Here is an 18,861-nt window from a genome sequence, read left to right as displayed (position 1 = left end):
GTTCTCATTTTCCCTTTTCCCTTTGGCTGTGATTACAAACCGAGCAAGCGGTTGAGGCACCAATGCTTATCCTCGGGGCTTTCCTATCTAGCAATAGATAGGATATCCTCTACGCATTTGGTGCCATTGATTCGATATAAAAAAAGGCAAGTCTGAGCCTATCGATGTCTTTGCAAAGTTTCACGTGCTTCACTTCGTTTGTACTGACACGATGGCCAGTATCTACATCCTTCAAATTGGCTAAACAAATTCACCAACAGCCTTACATCTGCATGGTATCTGTGCCCATTCATCGTACACAGCAAGAACAAACAATCAAGACAATGCGCACTCGCCGCTACCCTTTCGCTCGCAATCTCAGACCGACAGCCCAAACACACCTGTGACGATTATTGCACATGCTTCAGATCTGACTCGAAGGTTTCGCCTGCTGCTAATACCGCAGGGTAATAGCTGACATCATGAAAGGCATCTTTCAGACCAGAAATTGAAAGAGCCATGGGATGGCCGGCCGTGCTGCTGTGTTGCGATGACCTCCAGGGGAAGCTCCAGGAGCACCTCCACCAGGTTTTGCGCCGCCACCACCTCCACCGCCATGGCCACCACCACCACCTCCACCTCCACCTCCTCCGCCATGACCACCGCCACCTTTCTTTTGGGACATGTCAACGTCAACATCCACTTCGATCGGCGGGTTTGTCGGCATAGTAATGGGAACAGTCATCGGCAGCCCGTCCACAGTCTTTGTAGTGAGATTGATCGACACTGATTCCAGGGCGGAGCTTGCAACCAGCAATGACAGCAAGAAAATGATTACGCAAAGTACACCAGATGGTCGCATTACAGCGAACCCGTTCTTGATACGAGTGTTCTTGAAGCCTACCCCGTCCACATCGTGAGGCCAAGGAAACGGATCGTATGGCACGTTCGCTGTTGCTCTCGGTAAATCTGGCGGCCAGCACCATGGTCCGGAACTGTGCAGCACAGATGCGATCATACATATGGTATTGGAAGGACAACAGTACTCTTGACAGCACACATCGCCTGCGTTACATGAACCAGACGTACCATCCTCCCGGAAGCAGCACTTTGATGGTTTATATTGACAGCCATTGCCACAAGGTTCCAATGGCTCACAAGATGAGCGCTTGTTCAGAGATGATGTCAAATTGCCCATGTCAGGGCTTCGTATGCCGTGCGGTATTGGCAGCGATTGGAGGCGCGTCGCGGGAAAGGCCTGTTCGGAACTACCAGCCACAAACTGGGCCAAGAACAATAGAGCGTGGAAGATTCCGGGAGCTTTGATCCTCACGCTACCGCTCTTTTGCGTACTCGGAACGGGAATAATTGGTGGAATAAAGGCGTGGTCCTCAATCTCCTCAGTGCCTTTATCATGCTTTTGCCAGCACATCGGACCGTTGAATCCATTGGCACAAACCGCACCTTCATCGCAGCACATGTTCCCACAGCAGTCTTGATTCGCAGAGCAAAGTCCATGCGTGCCACCGGGTGCAGCGCAGCACTTGGATGTGGATACGTCGAAGCAGATCCCATTACAGGCGGACGTCCCACCGGGGCAGCATCCTGTTCCCATAGTGCCGTTGTTTAGCTGGACCTCGACACAGTTTTGGGTGATTTCGCAAATGCCCCTCTTGCCGCAGCATTGCTCTGTGCTTGGATCGTAGCAACTGACGCTGCCGTATAGGGAATGGAGGGGTGGGCACTGGGATGTAGTGGAGAGAGATGCAGACGATATCGCTGCAAGGGCCCAGCTTGAATAGGCAGGGCCTTCAGTAGGATGGCCTTGTTTCGCCATCGCGAGAGGTGAGCTGGTGGATGTAGGTACATGGGGATGTGCATGGGAGTGCAGCCGCGTCGGTGTTGGCGTGGGAGACCTAGTGAGTATTTTGGTAGTATCTCCTAGAGAAGCGCAAAATGCGATAGACAGAAGCAAAATGCTTGTATAGAACAACATATCGATTTGAAAATATCAGTAATACTGTAAGCAATAAGCACAGAACAAGCGTTGATCGTGGTAAGAGAAACGAAGGGTTCTTGTATTGCGACCGTCCATGTCGATGCCACCACGTCAACTTCATAATTTGACATTGAATGCATGGCTCTTCAATGACATTGAAGACAATCCTCCTAGAGTGGAAACGCATCATAGTATGCAAACAGCACCTGCCAACGGTCTTCACATGCCGAAGTCGCCTAACGAAGATCAGTGGCGAATCACGTTCTTTGGAAGATTCCAGCCACACTTGCACCGCCACAATGACGCAACACTAGTCATTCGTATAGTAGTATATAGCCCCTCACACGTTCCTGCAAGCCTCTCATCTTCCATATCCAAACCCCAGCAACACTTCCATCTCAAACAGAACACTCAAATCCTACACACTACAAACACCACCAAACTCAACCACCAAGATGCCCGTCCCAATGCCGTCCGCAACCTCGCAGTCCACCCCAGCGACCCAATCTTCAGCTGCTGCGCAGGCTCAGAATGACATACAGAACGCCGCTTCACGAGCTCTAGCGAACGCGAACAACGGCGAGAAGACTGAGCAGGAGAAGGAAGCCGAGAAGCGGTACGAGGAGGCGATGGAGGAGGAGTACGCCAAGAGGGAGGGCGGAGCTTAGGCTTCGACCCGCGGATTTATTGGTTACAAGAGGAGGGAAGAAGATATCACAGGCTCAGAACGATACCCAAACATAACGAAGTTCACACTCAAATCATGAACGAACATCACACAGTTCAATTCAATTCAATTTTCATTTCTTTTCATTCCACTCCCATCTCAATTCCCCTTCAGCGCCTTCATAACAACCTCCCTCGGCCGCTCCCCCATCGGAATCTCCAACGCAAGCTCATGCCCCCTCTCCGTCATCTTCCCCCACGTCTTCTGCAATATCTTAATAATCTTCTCCTCGTCATGTTCCTTCTCAAACGCCTCGAACTGGTCGTCCAGGAAAACCAGACACGCCACATCCTCCAACACCATCGTCTCCTCATTCACCTTGAGGTCTTCTTTGCGGATCAAACTGCCAACTGTCGACGCGTCTTCAGCGGTGTATCCGGCATCGAGGCAGATTTGCTCGACGAGCTCCGCTTGTCGTTTCTTTAGGAACGTGCGCCAGGCGTGGTAGCCTGGCCGGGTCATGGGGTAGCTGGCTCGGGGCACTTCCCAGCGGCGGAAGTGTTGGGCGCGGATGGCTATGCGGAGGGGCTCGGACGCTTCGGGGGCGCGTTTCTTGAGGTAGGAAGTGCATTTCTGCGCGTAGTGGAGTTCGTAGGGGAGTGAGGTGTTGTTGATTGTGACTTTATTTGGGTCTTCGGCGTGGGCTGCGTCGATGGCGGTTAGGGCGCGTTCGAGGGGGGTGGACATCGTGATGGTGGTTTTAAGGAGGGCTAGGGAGGGTTTGGGAGTTGGAAATGTGTTGCGCGGTATTGCGATGCGTGCGCGGGGGTGAGGTAAGGCATTTCGTTGGGTGTCAGATTGGTTGATGGGCGCTGAGCAGAGATAGCGGCGGATGCCCCGCGTCAAGTGGGGGTCGTGCCTGCCTGTCGGTGCAGCCCTGGCGATCCTCCCAGCTAGGACGCGTACGCGTCGTGCCCATCCTTCGCGACACCACCACGATTCCATCTACGTCCTCCGCGGCCTTATATGTAACGTCATTGCGCATGATCTGCGTCCTCTTCTTATTCCTCTGTATCGCGTCAGCAGACGCGGTATGCTTAGCTCACCGCTGCTCCGCCTCTCCTAGCCTCGAAGGAATGGTCCCCAGGTAGCTCACCGGTAGCCTTTGGGACTTTGCTGTGCCGGTAATCAACTATGTTGCATCGCAGCGTTGCACAGCAATCGTCTGGGGGCTGTTATCTCAGATCAAGCCCTCCGTGGAGGAGATGGGGTCCATAACATGGGTGTTAGATGGAGGCTTACGCTGCGCCCCATGCTCTAAGTTACCTCTTACTCCACCATGCACCTCTGCACTCCGCCTTTTTCAACATCAAAGAATCTCATTCACCTTTTGCTTATACACGTTGGAAGCCTAGCAGATGCGTTCCGTTTTACTTGGACCAATCTTACGCCTAAGATCTAGGGGCGAGTGGCGAGACAGAACGCAAGCGCACACTTAGTCGAAAGCCCTCGATAGCGAAAACCCTCGATAGCGAATAGCCTCAGCATGTCGGCTACTACTCAAGCCAATGCGGCAGGAACTACGTCCCTTTTAGCCCCAGGTAGCAATACCAACTCGACCTCATCACTTTGGGACACTGCAAACGCAAAACTCGATCCCAGAATACAAAAGATCCTCGCGACCGTCAACACAGGCAGCGGTCGCATAGTTGATGCCGTGTTGGATGAGGCCGTCACCCAACAGAGAGTACTAGCTGCCAAGAGATGGAAGATGACCATTCGTGGGAAAGAGGTCATATTACGTGACGTGCTGGGAAAGATTATTCGGTGGATTGACCATTACAAAGCCGTGGGTGATATCGCCGTGCAATTCAATTCAGGTGCGGCTAGTCTACCCTGGGCAGCTGTTCGGTTCCTGCTGCAAGTTGCCGTCGACGACAAGCAGTATCTGGAAGCTACGATCGAGGGGATTGAGATTGTCACACAGACCATTGCTACATATGCTGCTGTGGAAACCCTATATATGGACTCGAACTTCCAACTCCATACCCAGATTCGCAGCAAAGTCCTCGGACTATATGTCCACATCCTGAGCTTTCTTGGGGAGAGCATACGCTATTCCAATAACGATGTTACCAGTGAGTCTCACGTCTGACTTCTCGGCGCCAATCTCTGACATGCAGCAGAACGTACAATAAAAGGCGCATTTTCAACTTCGCAGAGTGAGAGACTTCGGCAAATAGCTAAGCATGACACCGAAATTCGACAGCTAGCCAGCATGTGTGACTCACACATCCAACGACTTTTACGAACGGATGTTATGCGAATCAACGAGAACATCATGACTTCGCTAAAAGCACAATCGTTCAGCGACTTCATTGCATGGCTGTCATTGACACCATACAGAGAACATCATACTCGCCATTCCAAAAACCGGTTACGCGGTACCACCCAATGGCTTACAAACGATTCTCGTTATATCGACTGGAAAAGCAGTGCATCTTCATCGCTTCTGTGGCTTCGCGGCATTCTGGGCTCTGGAAAAACCAACCTGATGTCTGCAGTGATCGATGAATCACTGCAGGGTACTAGTGTACGATCATTTGTTTTGTATTACTATTGCGGCGACATCCAAGGACACGGCGGCAAATGCGATGCGAAGGACGTGATGCGAAGTTTGTTAAGGCAACTCTCTGTTCAGAACGAAGAAACGTTTGAGATCGTCGAACAAGTTCACTTAGAGTTCAAGCGGAGAGAGGCAAGGGGGAAGATTGGCATGGGAAATATGGACAAACTCGAACCACACGAATGCACACACTGGATAGCCGAACTTCTCCAAACCGATCAGGTAACCATCATAATTGATGCCATCGACGAGATAGACGTGGCGGACAGACATCTTCTGCTAAATGAGCTGATAGCGCTTCGAGATGATCCAGTCCGTATAGTGAAGATGCTGCTGTCCAGTAGAGATGACACCAACATTTCCCGGTGGCTAGAAGGGGCAACGGAACTGCGCTTACAAGCGTCACTTACCCAAGCTGACATGCAACAATTCATTGGACATTGCATCTCGACCGCGGTCAACAACAAGCATCTTCTTGATGGCAAAGAAGACCCTCCCCTTCAATCAAGACTGGAATCATATCTTCTCGACCGAGCGGATGGAATGTGAGTCTTGTTTCTCAGAATACTTTGGTATGGACTGATAAGGTTAACAGGTTCCGATGGGTGGAGCTCCAATTGAGGCATTTCTGCGACCTGAAGTGGAAACGCAGTATCGAGCAAGCGATGTCAGATCCTTCTGGAGCTTCCATCCATACTGTCGATCATCTGTATGCTAAGATCTTTGATCAAATCCTCAAAACGGATCCTCTGGCGTACGAGGTAGCAGCACAAACTTTCCGGCTAATCATGTGTCTGCACGAAACCTTGTCACCCGCAACACTACTTGCCGCAGCATCCATCACACGAGACGGAATTCAGAGCTCTCTGGAGCTTTCCGATCTACTCCGAATCTGCTCTCATCTCGTGGTTCTCGATGATGAGCTCGACACGATCCGATTCGCCCATGCTTCGGTCCAAGAATACTTGTCGCGTCTCCCGGCATTCAGCATGATGGACGCTAATAGTGCAGCCGCTTCGAGCTGTCTTATTAGATGTATCGACAGCCCACTCCCCGATCTGACACTCGGTGTTCAACCTTCTCACGATTTCGACGTGTATGCAGCGATGTACTGGCCGCTCCACTACAACGCCGCAAGCGAACATGACCGTAATGGGCGTCTAGTAGATGTCTTGAAAGAATTCATGTTCTCTGATCAAGAGTACATTTCGCCTTTTCCATCCTGGATCGAGACAGTTGGTGAGATAGTAAAGGCGCTATCCAGGCCACACACACGTCTCTCGGATCTCATTGCCATCGGGAGCGAAAGCGCCACTCCGTTCTTCACTGCATGTCTATACGGGCTAGAATTTGCCATCGAAATCCTGTCCGGAAGATCATCTTTTGATGTCAATCAGAAGAATTCGCATGGACTTACTGGTCTTTACTTGGCCTCAGCTACGGGTCAAATCCGTGTGGTGAATAGCCTACTAAAGCTGGGTGCCGATATTGCAATTGAAGGGGGACGTAGCGCAACTCCACTTCAAGCTGCATGTGCCAATGGCCACGGAGACATTGCGCAGCTCATCATTGAGTTCCCATCTCGAAATACCACAGCTGAAACGATAGTTTCGGCTATACAAGCTGCTTTACGTAACGGCCATGAGGACGTTGCAGTGATACTTCTAGAGAAGAGTGTTTTGCCGTTTTCGCAAGATACCCTTGACCGAGTCTTTGAAGCTGCCGCAGGAATGGGCTTCACAGAACTCATGGACTCCCTGCACTCGACATCGAAGTCACCCAGCGGGACTAAAAAATCTTCAATCAAAGACGCGATCAGGGTTTTCCAAGATAGTAAAATCGATCGGTTTCGAAACTACTTCAAAACCAAAGCGCTGCCTAACGACGCCATCGCAACGGCTGCATTCGACGGCCAGAACAAGATCATCGAATTTTGCCTCGACAAGGGTCTCGACATCGAGCACGAAGGACCCTTCGGAACGCCACTTCGTGCAGCAAGCCTGATGGGCCATGGCACGACTGTGCGATTACTTCTCGACAAAAATGCGGCAGTCAATGCAAACGGAACATTCGGCGATGCGCTTCAAGCAGCCGCGATGAGAGGTCACTTATCTATCACCACAACGCTGATAAGAAGTGGTGCAGCTGTGGACAACTCTGGTGGTTACTACGGCAATGCGCTGCAGGCAGCCACGTATCGCGGTCACATCGACGTTGTAAAAGCCCTCCTTGCAGCAGGCGCTTCTATCGGTCAAAAAGGTCTGTTCAACGATGCTCTGAGCGCAGCGGTATCGGCAGGCGATCATCCCATTGCGAATATGCTTCTACGAAGCGGCTACCGAAGCCCACATTTCCTGGATGAGGATGAGGTGAATGAGGTGACGATGCGCCATAGGAAGATGGGTCCTCCATCGCACGTTGATCTACTATCAGAGCTTGACTCTGCATATCATTCTCGGCGCACTCGACAGGCAGATCGAGCGAAGGTGATCAGAGGACGAGATGTCAGCTTTGAAGAGGCATACAAGAAGGTCCATGACGGTGTCGAAGTCGAAAGTGTTACAGAACTCGCGGACTCTAAGCAACACCAAGGGTATGGATCTCAAGCTTTGCTTCTTGCTACAGAGACTGGTCAAGAATCTATCGTCAGAAGTATGTTGGACCACCGCTTCGCCATTGGGCTTTCGTTGCTTGACATCGGCATCGTGCTAAAGGCAGCTTCTGCGGCTGGTAGACTCGGTATTGTTGACTACATTCTCCTGTTACCGGACCTACCAAGAAAACACATTCCACGAGCATTGGAGCGCGCAGCTTGGTATGGGCATGTCGCCGTTACGAAGCGGCTTCTCGAATGTGAGGAAGCATATGGTCCTCCACCACACTCACGTTATGCTCCGTTCACGCCGAGGGGACAGGATTTCATACCTTTACTTACGAGCAGAAGGCTCTTGGTTGAGGAAAGTTGCAAAGATGATGACTTCCCAATGGGATACAGGCAACTTGAAGAAGTGTCCAGTGACAAGGAAAGCCGGTGGTCGGACTATTTTCCCGTTCTGTACCAAGTGGTCAAGACGAACGAAACGACTGGGAACGGCCATATTATGAGAATCCTTCTACTAGGATGTCGAGCCAATACACCAGCGACAGTAGAGTTTGCACTGCAATTGGCTGCAGAATCAGAGTTACAGGATGTACTCGTGGCCGCTCTTGGGATCACGATTGAGTCTGATAGCGAACGAGCCTTAGAAGTACTCCTTCGACATTACCCTGTCGTTCATGCAACCGTGCTCAAAAAGGCTTGTGCTCAAGCGGAAGGGCATTCATCTTTTCGCGCGCTCTACGTCCTCTTGGCACACAACAGCGATCATGGTTACCAGTTGCAAGACTACTGGAAGGTTTTCCAAGGTGCAGCTATTACCAAACACAGTGCACTCATTTCTTATCTGTGTACCCAAACATTGAACTGGCAAGAGGACTCAGTGTTTGCACGACACTTCGTTGAAGCTGCGCAGCGAGGCTACGCCTCCGCAATGGACACTTGGGAAATACGGTTATGTCAAGTTGTCGACCATAAGCTCTTGATGTCGCAGGCTCTGGACCAAGCATGTGCAAATGGACATGCTGTGGTGGTGTCGTATCTCATCGAACGCGGAGTTGATGTCAACGCACTTGTTGAGAAAGCCGTGCAACCTTCCAGACCCGGTGGTTACTACTCAACGTCTCGGAAGAGGGACGGAGTCACTAAGAATGAAGTCTGGCCAAGGACAGCACTACAGGCCTGCCTTCAAGCCACCCCGCAATGTGATCGAATCCATGGAAGCACGCATGATAGAATCGAGGAGTTCCGCGACGAGAAACGAAACTTTCTTAGCAAACAACAAGCCGTGATCGAGTTACTATTGGACAAAAAAGCAAATGTCAATGCCATCGACAGTCATGGGCGAAGCGCTTTACATTCCGCGGCTCTGTGTTGTCCCTTGGAAACGGTCCAGATGATATTAGAGAATGGTGCAGCGATTGATATACTCGACAAGGCCAACAGAACGCCTCTATTCTACGCTGCATGGAGAGAAATCGACTCACTCGCTGTTTTCGAGGTTCTGACCAAAGCTGAGGCACATGCAACCAGCCGATCAGCGCCCCGCACTTCTCCAACTCTACTTTTGGACGCCACGCTTTCAACGTTCAGGGAGGGTTTCATCGAGTCCGAATCTGTTCACCAAGTGTTGACTACTGGTCCGGGAGCCGCCATACGATACCTTTTGCAGTCACAACCTGACCTACAGGCCACTGCGACTGGATTTACTCTCCTACTCCAAATGGCGTCAGCAGACGGCGATATGGAGCTCGTACAGTTACTCATAGAGCGGAATGTTGATGTCAAGGCTGTAGCTCACCACTATGGAACTGCACTGCATGCTGCCGCTCGATTCGGTCATCTGGAATGCGTCAAACTGCTTGTGGAGGCTGGCACCGAGATTGCTCTGACCGCAGGTATATCTCACTGGACCCCACTACGCGCGGCAGTAGAAGGCCAATACCTAGCGGTCGTGCACTATTTGCTCGATTTGGGTGCCATGCAATCGTGTAACATCTCCACTGATCAAGTATCGACGGAATACGGAGGAGGAGTTCGCTCGATGTTGACTCTTGCCTGCCACAACGGTAACATCGAGATAGCAACACTCTTGCTCTTTCACCCGGAACATAACACCTTGAAGCCCGACCAGACAGAGACGAGGCGTACTCAGTTTATGGACATGTCGAGAGCGCTACACGAAGCTTGTGAAAATGGCCACGCAGATATTGCCGCACTATTAATCGAGTATGGGGTAGACGTCGAAGAGAAGTCTGGGCAGTCTTTATCTCCACTGACAAGTGCTGCCACTGCTGGAAATCTCGAAACAATGAAAATCCTACTGGCCGCGGGAGCCACCTTGTACGATGCTGAGCGAGCCATCAACATCTTAAGGACACTTGTCGTAGGAGAGAAACCAAAGGATGTCATCGACTTCGTTATTGCTCGTCTGCTGGGTACAGACGATTTCATCCATGCCTGTAAAGAGGTGCCTGCTTACATGCGCGCTTGGCAAGAAGACGCCAGATTTGTTCTCCATGTCGATACCTTGCAGAACTCCGAAAAGCTGCTTGTCGACCTTACAGCTCTAGGGGCTCAACAAAGTATTGAGCTTCTGCTGGACAGCTCGATCAAAGCGGCTGATGTGAAGCCTGCGGTGCTTCAGGCAGCAGCCTACTTCCAGAGCTTCAACGTTCTTTTCAGGCTCTTGCCGATTGTAGTAATACCGCAACCCTTCCCGTCAGGATATCATTCCCCAGTCTACGCCCTCCTCGAAGGTCTCATGCCTATAAAATCGAAGACAGGGAGGTCCCTTATCAGCCTATGCTGCGAGACTTGGGCCAAAGATTCTTTCCTGTACCCCTCGCTTCCAGGCCAGCCAGAGAAGGAATGTACATGCAACAATACCCGATCCGCTACCAATGAAGCTATAATGAAGCTTGCGCAGATTGACGACAGCCATATCTGCGCTACAGCTGGCACCTTACACCTAGCTTCTTACCTGGGAATGCTACAAGTTGTTCAAGTCTGTCTTGAGCTCGGTGTTGACATCAACCAGCATCATGACTCATTCGGGTCTGCGTTGATCGCTGGAATCGAAGGTGCTAGTTTGGAGGTAGTTACCTTACTGCTACAGCGTCACATCGACGTAAACGCGACAGCTAGTGAACTTGGAACCCCCCTCTACCCTACATACAAGACGCAACAAAAGAGGCTACAGGCTTTCGCAAATCCTTCAACTCCCAGCCCTGGGACAGCGCTACATAAGGCCTGTCAAAACGGGAATCTCGAAATGACTGAAGTCCTTCTCGAACATGGCGCTGAAGTCAATGTGTCAATACCTGGCAAGGGGACACCTGTGGACATTGCATGCGAAAGAAGAGACGAAAAATTGCTCAAATTACTCCTGACGTTTGGTGCCGACATTGACATCGTTTCACCTGATCTGGGATCAGCCTTGCATGTAGCATGTAAATCCCATGACTCTGGCTTAGTCAGAATACTCCTGCAACACGGCGCCAATGTCAACATGTTCTCATCAAATCATGGAACACCGCTTCATGTCGCTTGCGCCGGGAACGGAGACCATGCAATAATACAGCTACTACTGGACCACGGTGCGGACCTCAACTCAGAGGGAAGCAAGGGAGAAACTCCACTCACTTCAATCTTATCGCAAGACGACAAGTACTTCTCTGAGCGATTGGTGGACTCTCTTCTCAAGACTGAGCAGAAGCTAAACGCCACCGAGAACGATTTGAACCGATTAGTGTCCTCGACATCTGGGATCCAAGCCTGCAAGCGGGCACTAGCAGACAATACGCATCTGCAGCCTACAACCGAGACTATTCGATCGTTACTTGCTGGTATTGGCTATCACGATTCAGACATACTTCGCCTGCTTCTTGCAAGGGCGCCACATCTCGAGATCACACTGGACATGGTCAAGAAGGCTGGCAATCTCGAAAACTTTAAGCTTTTGACACAACACGGGTCTTGTACCAAGATCACGGCAGATTTGATGGAAAGCTTTCTGGACCCGTTGGAGTTAGACCTAATAAAGTACTCCGTTCAGTCTGCGCCTGAAGTCAAACCACCGCCCGCCGTCGTGAAAGCTGTCAGAGCCATTGTGGAACGACCGGAGCCCAAGTCTGATGGAACCCACGAAGGCGATTTGTGGGTGTCCTTTGTGCAATATCGCCAAGGTATTCAGAAACCGAAAGCAAAAGAGATCATGGACCTTGTCGTGACTCGATATCCTGATGTCCTCAAGAGCAATTCCAGGGTATGCGTTTTGTTGTAGTGTTAATTTACGATGCTCCAAAGCACGTCCTCAGTTCAGGCAACACACAATATCACACCATCGAGCAACGAAGTTCCAGTTCACCCCTCGGCAGCAGATCCACCAAGTAGAGACGTCAAGGAAGTTGTACGCCATACATACTATTCGATCACAAACAAAGAGCTTGTTATGCGCTACGACTATGAAAGACACGACCACGTTGATGAAGGACGGTTTCAAAGTAACGGTGGAACATCGAGAATACAACAGCTGTGATGACCAGACGTTGCGTTATGTAGCTTGCGAAGCATCAATGAGTATATAGAACTGTATACCATCTGCGATTTCACCCCCAGTTCCCTTGCGACGGATCCTGCGTCCATGAATTGCTATGCTGCTGCTGTAAAGATGGTACTTGGAAGTAGCTGTTTGGATCGTGTTGCTGTTGCTGCTGCTGCTGCTGCTGCTGCTGATCCTGCTGCGCCCACCCATTGCTATCCTGTCCTGATATCGACGACGCACCAGGACTATGACTTTGCCCCTGATGTGGCGCCGGTAAGCCCGGGCCATATACCATCGCTCTCCTCTTCTGTCCGCCGGAAGGTTGCGGTAACTCAGGCACCGGCTGCGGCGACGGGGTAGCCCACGTTTGCTGACCTGGGCTTGCATCGAAGGTCATACCGTGCGGTTGCGGACTATGTCCAGATCCATCGTACGAAGTGCCGGTATAAGACATTGAGCTAGCGAAAGGACTGGATTGTGGGAAGAGACTAGGCGGTGTTGTTGGGCCGCCAGGATACATCAGGTTTGGCGCTTGCGGCGAGACGGACGGCATCGGTAGCCATTGCGGAGGATAATCAACCGGTGGTGGCAGTTGCTGTACTGGAGGTGAGGTGTGTGGTGACGTTTGCTGGCGTTGATATAGCTGCGCGGAGAGAGCGGCTGACTCTCGTTGGAAGCGATCGCGCCAGTGGGTAAAGCCGAATCTCAATCCAAATTTGGACAGCACTGATGTGTAGTCGTGGATAGCATTTATCGCCCGATTTGTAGGATCCAACGGCGAAGTCTGCCCCTCTGGCAGCAGTGGCGACGGGAAAGGTGGTGCACTGATCTGCGCGGGTGGTGCGAGCGGGTCTTCCGATTCTGTTTGAGGGGCCAGTGGGGTTGGTGGTACTGGCGGTCTTGGGTCAAGTATCATTTCCATGTTGCGTGACAACACATCAACAAACTGTCGGCCTGTCATATACGCACGCATGGCGTCATAGAAGGTGACCGGAGGTTTGACTGTGTGAGACGGCTTATCCAATACGGCCAGCAGATTGGTAGCATATGCAATGCAATGCTCGAAGATCAGCCGTTGCGCATACTCGTGGATGTGGGGTATCCGCGGGCTTGGTGAGAGAATGTAGACATAGCTGTAAAGAAGCTCGAGCTCGAAGAAGGACTTTACGGCGGGTAAGGTGCTCTGTGGCATATCCTGAAACCACTCCGACATCCTGTTATATTGCTTCCAGATATATTGGTAGGGTTCTTGCCAAGGCTCGCGACCAGATTGGAAAAGATCCATATACCACTCGGATTGTATCTCTCGTATCCTAAAGAGATCAACGGCGGTGTCGAAAGATTGTTGGAAGACTTGGGATGTAGGCGAGGCAAACTTTGGTGATACTGAGGCGTTGTAAAATGGGAAGCCGACGTGTGCAGCCTCGTCTGAGAACGAAAAGGCGCGAGTCTGGACGAGCGATGTTGATCTACGATATGATTAGCGAGCAGAGGGAGAAAGCATGGGATATGGCTTTACCTGTCTAGCGAGTATACGCACCAGTACACTCTTCTCCTGATCTCTAGTTTCGCTCTTGACATTGCAACATTCTTAGAAGGGTCTTGATGTATACCGAGATCGACCATGGCTCTGGAAGCTGCGCCCACTAGTGTCCAGCTATCGAAGTGATGCGGGTCCATAGTAGCATAGATGGTCCAAAGTATCAAAGCTTGAATGCTAGAAACGTAGCCAGGATGCAAAACGTCTTCGGCATTTTCTAGCGCGGCATTCATGTGGCCGACTGCATCAGAGTAGTGGGTGTCACCTCTCGATTCGGACTGGGAGAGACATGCGATGGCCAAAACCATGCGCACGCTCCACCGATCCCAAGGTTTCGCATTATCGCCTTGCTGGTAGACGGCATCCACGGAGGAATAGAGGGTAGCCTCTTCGAAGACTGGCCAAAGAGTGAAGATGTTGTTCAAGTAGTGCTGAATCAGTGGCGTTGCTGCATACTTTGGAGGTAGTGCCTTGATCAAGTCTGCGGGTAGCGGCTCCTTTGCGCTCGCTGATCGGATCAAGCGGGCATAAGACATCTCTGTTGTGAAGCCATAGAAGTCTCTCGCAGTAGCATTCACAGCACTTGTGGGTTAGCGCAGCACATTAAGGTAGACATGGAGCACTCACAGAAGACCGAAGTCTGACACCAGGTCATCAATCTCCGATGCTTCCTTCCGTCGTGCAGCTCTTTTGCTGATGGGTCTAGTTGCTTTTACGGTGTCCACAGACGCTCTACGCGGGGTCGAGTTTTCAGACATGTCTAGCATTAGAACGCCTGAAGACTTCCGCCTCGCCCGTGCTTCCTGGATCTTCTTCTCGAGCTTCTCGACTCTGGATTCCAATGTAGCAACATAGCTCCGTTCTTTTCCGCGCGCAAACTGATCGTTCGTGCTCGAGCACTCAGAGGCCCGATTAGACTTTTCACAGGCGGTGCATGCGGGCAGCTTTCCATCGCACTTGACTTTTGCGGCTCGACATCGCGAACAAGCAGCCACGGGTCTGCTCACCCGGAGCAGCGGCGTTTCCAGCACCATGTTCCTTCTATCTTAGGACAAGTAAGTATGCATCGCGTGGTCACCTGACGCTGGGCGAATTACAGTGCGGAAGGGTTCAGACGAGAACTAGCATAAAAAAGGAAAGCGGAATCAAATGAGATGGCACTAGGCACGATGTATGAGTATCGCTGTAGACTACATGTTCAAAGGCGGTACGGAGATGGAAAGCCCTTTGCCTGACGATCGATACAGACGGGACGGCACTTACCAGCTCGGTGCAATGCACGTTGGGGGTCTAGCGCGACGATGCAGAGAATCAGGTCCGCGGACAGCCTTGCCAAAAAGGCGGTGCAGCACGCGATGTATTTGGTGGTTTGGCGCTCTCGTGGTGTTGAACAGCGGGTTGACGGGTGGCGTAGCGGGCTCGCAGTACCCTGGACTTCGTAATGCCGCGGCTCTGTGGCCGAATGGAGAAGTGGCGGACGGCGGTGTTGCCCCGCTGAGTCGGCCAGGGAGAAAGCGATGCTGAAAGGGACGGGTGTGACGCGGTTGCGAGCGACGGGATGAGGATAGACGTGTGCTTGGCCGAGCGTTCGAGGCCCAATTCCAGGAGGCAGCCTATCATGGGCCCGGTCGCGCTGGATGCCCACGCTGCACGTCTTTCTTCGGCTCCCAGAGTTTGGACAGAGGCCGGGCCTGTCACCATCAGCCTGCGCCGCACCAGCGACGGGGGCGTGTCATGCTTCGACTTCCTTTTGGCGCCGTCTGATTGGGGACGCTCGGTAATGCGCAGGCGTTTTTTGTGGCCCAGTCGACGTCGCGCCTCGTTCCTTCTTCCTGGTTAAAGATACACCCACCGGACGACACTCCGGTGGTACTGCTCGGCTGCTCCTCTACCCAGGCACCGCTACCGTATTCAGGAACTCGCTCCCACATCGCCATCTCGACGGCCTCACGGACTGAGGGCGCAGGACCAGACCTCGCCGGCGCGACAAACCTCCCGGGCATGGACGTGCGCGTCGATCTCCCCCACATCCCAGGCGCATCATAAGCCAGCTCCCTCATCCTCCTCCCGCGGTGAGAGACGAGCGATGGAAGTCGCGACTGCGACACACACCAAGACGGAAGGGGCCCCGCACCCGCCTGAGGAAGGCACCACCACCACCGGCCAGAGTCGCATCGCCCACACTCTGACAGCTTGCTGTCGTTGTCGGACGGTAAGCATCATCCCGGGCACGGCTGGCTACGTAATGTCCACTGACCAGAGCCCAGCGCAAGACAAGATGCGACCCCGGACTCCCTCGATGCGGGCCATGCGAGCGCACTAATTCCCACTGCGAATACTATGACCCCACCAAGGGACGCAAAATACCCCGGAACTATGTCGTGCACCTGCAGCAGAAGGTGCGCGACCTGGAGAAGCAGCTGGCTGATCTCGAACGGGACGACGTGGAGCCGGACCCTGAAGATGTGATGCGTGGGGCAGCCACGGTGCGTGTCCAGGACTCCGACGAGTCCAAATTCCTGGGCCCTTCCAGCGGTATCACCATCACCCGGCTGGTGATGCAGCTGGCGAAGCAGTTCACCGAGTCAAAGAGCATCTCTGAGATCGTGCCACATGCCGAGGCGAAGAACATCAAGGACACCTTCGCCCAGGAAGATCAGCGACCCACCTCCAAGATCTACCCCATGGTCAGCGACGTCGCGGCTGAGGAACTGCCCAACAGAGACCTCACCAACCTACTTGTAGAACTCTTCTACTGCAAAGGCGCGTAAAGCTGTCTCCTTGCAACCCCGACATCGACTGACTTGACTAGTGCATCCCATGTACCCCATCTTCCACGAACCAACCTTCACCAAAGATGTCGATGAGGTCTACAACGGCTCGACGGATCCTTACCAGAACTACTGTCTGCGCATGGTCATCGCCATCAGCCTGCAGAAGATGGACACCCAGTATGCAGGTCTCGCCGACAGCTACTATCTCGCCGCCCTGAAATACTTCGAAGCCGCCATCAAGCCTATGAACCTCAAGACCCTGCAATGTTTTGGCCTAGTCGCAGGCTATTCGCTCCTGACACCGACGAGGACCGCAGTCTACTACATAATAGGTCTTGGCGTGCGCCTGTGTCAAGCCTTGGGCCTGCATGAGGAGAAGACAATCGGCATGGGCTCTGGTGGACGTCAGGCAGACCCTCTCGAAGTCGACATGCGCCGCCGCTTGTTCTGGAGTATACTCACCATGGATTACGGCTTGTCGCATAGTCTTGGACGACCTGCGCATTTCGCGACACGGCGAGAACACATCGATGTCAACTTTGGCGAGCTTGTCGACGATGTCTACATTACCAGGGATGGCATCAAACCCGCACCACAAGCATCGCTCAAGAAGTGGATCGGCATACATTTCTACAAAATGCGCCTGCTCCAACTCGAGATACGCAAGATGCTGTACCAGAGGAAGAAGCCCGAACCAAAGGATGACCAGCACCCTTGGTTCGCTCAGATGCAGACAAAAATAGAAGCCTGGAGAGACACAAGCCCTGAGATGGACGGTGGATCAGGGCTTAACAAGGTCTGGTGAGTATGTCTCTTTGCATGCAAAGTACCTCGACTAATCCGACTAGGTTCATCGGTCGATACAACACCATGGTCGTCTTCATGTACCGTCCTTCTCCACAAGTACCTCGCCCGTCCCTGGACGCCGCCATCCGCTGCTACGACGCTTGCCAGTACAACATCTACATGACTATGAAGCAGATCGAGACAAAGAGCGTCGACGTTACCTGGATCTTCACACAAGCTATCTTCATGTGCATCAACACTATGCTTTGGACATTGTCATACTCCGAGGTGCGGAGACGTCATAGCCGCGAAGAGGTCGAGGGTCACTTGAAAGTGGCTATGGAGTCGATCAGGCAGGCTTCCGAGCGATGGCCTGGTGTTGAGTCCGCCATCGGTCTTTACTACAACTTGATCCAAGCCTGCATGAGGATCTTCGACAAGGATGGCGACGTTCCCATCTCCGCCAGCTCACCTTCCGACACTGCATCCGTGGGCACTGGCAACATTGTAGATGGCATCAATCGGTCACGAACCACAAGTCCAGCAACGGCGTCTACCGCATCGATTCGCACGCCTTCCGACAAGGTACCAGGACCAGGACCTTTCGGTTACTTACCGGAACACAACCAGCAACTCTTCAACCTTGGCAACGGCCTATCGAACCCTCCCAACCCGTTCTCAAGCGCACCGACACAACAGGCTGGACTGCAGACGTCGCCTCAGCAGCCCCCATCATTGGCATACAACGAGTTGAGCCCGAAGACCACGATGGACAACAATATACCCTCCTACAACTACGCACCTATGGGTCAATTCGCGCCGCTACCCACTACCTTTGCCGAGCTACCTACATGGAACCCAACGTTCACGATGCCGCCTCAAGACAACTATAACATGACAAATATGCAGATGGCTTCATCGCCTTTCTATAACGAGGCGTACGCAGCGAATCAAGGCTACGAAATGGCAGACTATCTCAACCCGGCCTGGAGTCAGGATGCTAGGGGTACTGGGCTCAATCAGCAACAACAGATGGAGCTGATGCACGACTTTGAAATGAATGAGGCCAAGAACATCGAGATGATGATTGAACAGAGTCACCAACTTTTCCGTCCACCGCAACTACAGCAAACCTACTGAGCGCGCAGTCAATGTGCGACCATCAAACCAGAACACTAAACACACTAGGTCCTGGCTTATCTGCATTGGAGTACGAAGACACATACTACGCGATTCAGAGCGGACATCAACCCGGCTGTCATCTCGATGGTTGAAGATCTGACGCATCCTTTCTCGCATTGGAAGGATCATTTCCCGGCTTGGCATTCGCGTACGAAAGGTTCTCGCA

The 18,861-nt window shown here is 52.3% G+C and overlaps 5 protein-coding genes across 5 annotated transcripts; 3 read left to right on the top strand and 2 right to left on the bottom strand.

Moving 5' to 3' along the window:
• Positions 1 to 2,433: 2,433 nt before the first annotated feature.
• Positions 2,434 to 2,646, top strand: J4E90_005195 (uncharacterized protein; the record flags this gene model as incomplete). The annotated part of the gene is made up of 1 exon (XM_051434751.1): positions 2,434 to 2,646. The coding sequence occupies one exon, from the start codon at positions 2,434 to 2,436 to the stop codon at positions 2,644 to 2,646; it is 213 nt and encodes a 70-aa protein (XP_051290775.1).
• A 158-nt stretch (positions 2,647 to 2,804) lies between these two features.
• J4E90_005194 (uncharacterized protein) lies at positions 2,805 to 3,392 on the bottom strand (the record flags this gene model as incomplete). The annotated part of the gene is made up of 1 exon (XM_051434750.1): positions 2,805 to 3,392. The coding sequence occupies one exon, from the start codon at positions 3,390 to 3,392 to the stop codon at positions 2,805 to 2,807; it is 588 nt and encodes a 195-aa protein (XP_051290774.1).
• A 799-nt stretch (positions 3,393 to 4,191) lies between these two features.
• Positions 4,192 to 12,152, top strand: J4E90_005193 (uncharacterized protein; the record flags this gene model as incomplete). Its single annotated transcript, XM_051434749.1, has 3 exons — positions 4,192 to 4,783; positions 5,210 to 5,816; positions 5,867 to 12,152. 3 exons carry the CDS (start codon positions 4,192 to 4,194, stop codon positions 12,150 to 12,152), a joined length of 7,485 nt encoding a protein of 2,494 aa, XP_051290773.1.
• Positions 12,153 to 12,477: 325 nt separating this feature from the next.
• On the bottom strand, positions 12,478 to 14,489 carry J4E90_005192 (uncharacterized protein; the record flags this gene model as incomplete). Its single annotated transcript, XM_051434748.1, has 2 exons — positions 12,478 to 13,882; positions 13,933 to 14,489. The coding sequence occupies 2 exons, from the start codon at positions 14,487 to 14,489 to the stop codon at positions 12,478 to 12,480; spliced, it is 1,962 nt and encodes a 653-aa protein (XP_051290772.1).
• Positions 14,490 to 16,039: 1,550 nt separating this feature from the next.
• J4E90_005191 (uncharacterized protein) lies at positions 16,040 to 18,653 on the top strand (the record flags this gene model as incomplete). Its single annotated transcript, XM_051434747.1, has 4 exons — positions 16,040 to 16,165; positions 16,221 to 16,716; positions 16,766 to 17,528; positions 17,576 to 18,653. The coding sequence occupies 4 exons, from the start codon at positions 16,040 to 16,042 to the stop codon at positions 18,651 to 18,653; spliced, it is 2,463 nt and encodes an 820-aa protein (XP_051290771.1).
• Between the last annotated feature and the right edge of the window lie 208 nt (positions 18,654 to 18,861).

This window comes from Alternaria incomplexa (genome assembly GCF_024043165.1).
Source record: "Alternaria incomplexa strain BMP 0042 chromosome Unknown scaffold_7, whole genome shotgun sequence".
Taxonomy (NCBI): domain Eukaryota; kingdom Fungi; phylum Ascomycota; class Dothideomycetes; order Pleosporales; family Pleosporaceae; genus Alternaria; species Alternaria incomplexa.
Note: the sequence above shows the minus strand (reverse complement) of the source record. Positions and strands in the feature narration are given on the sequence as shown.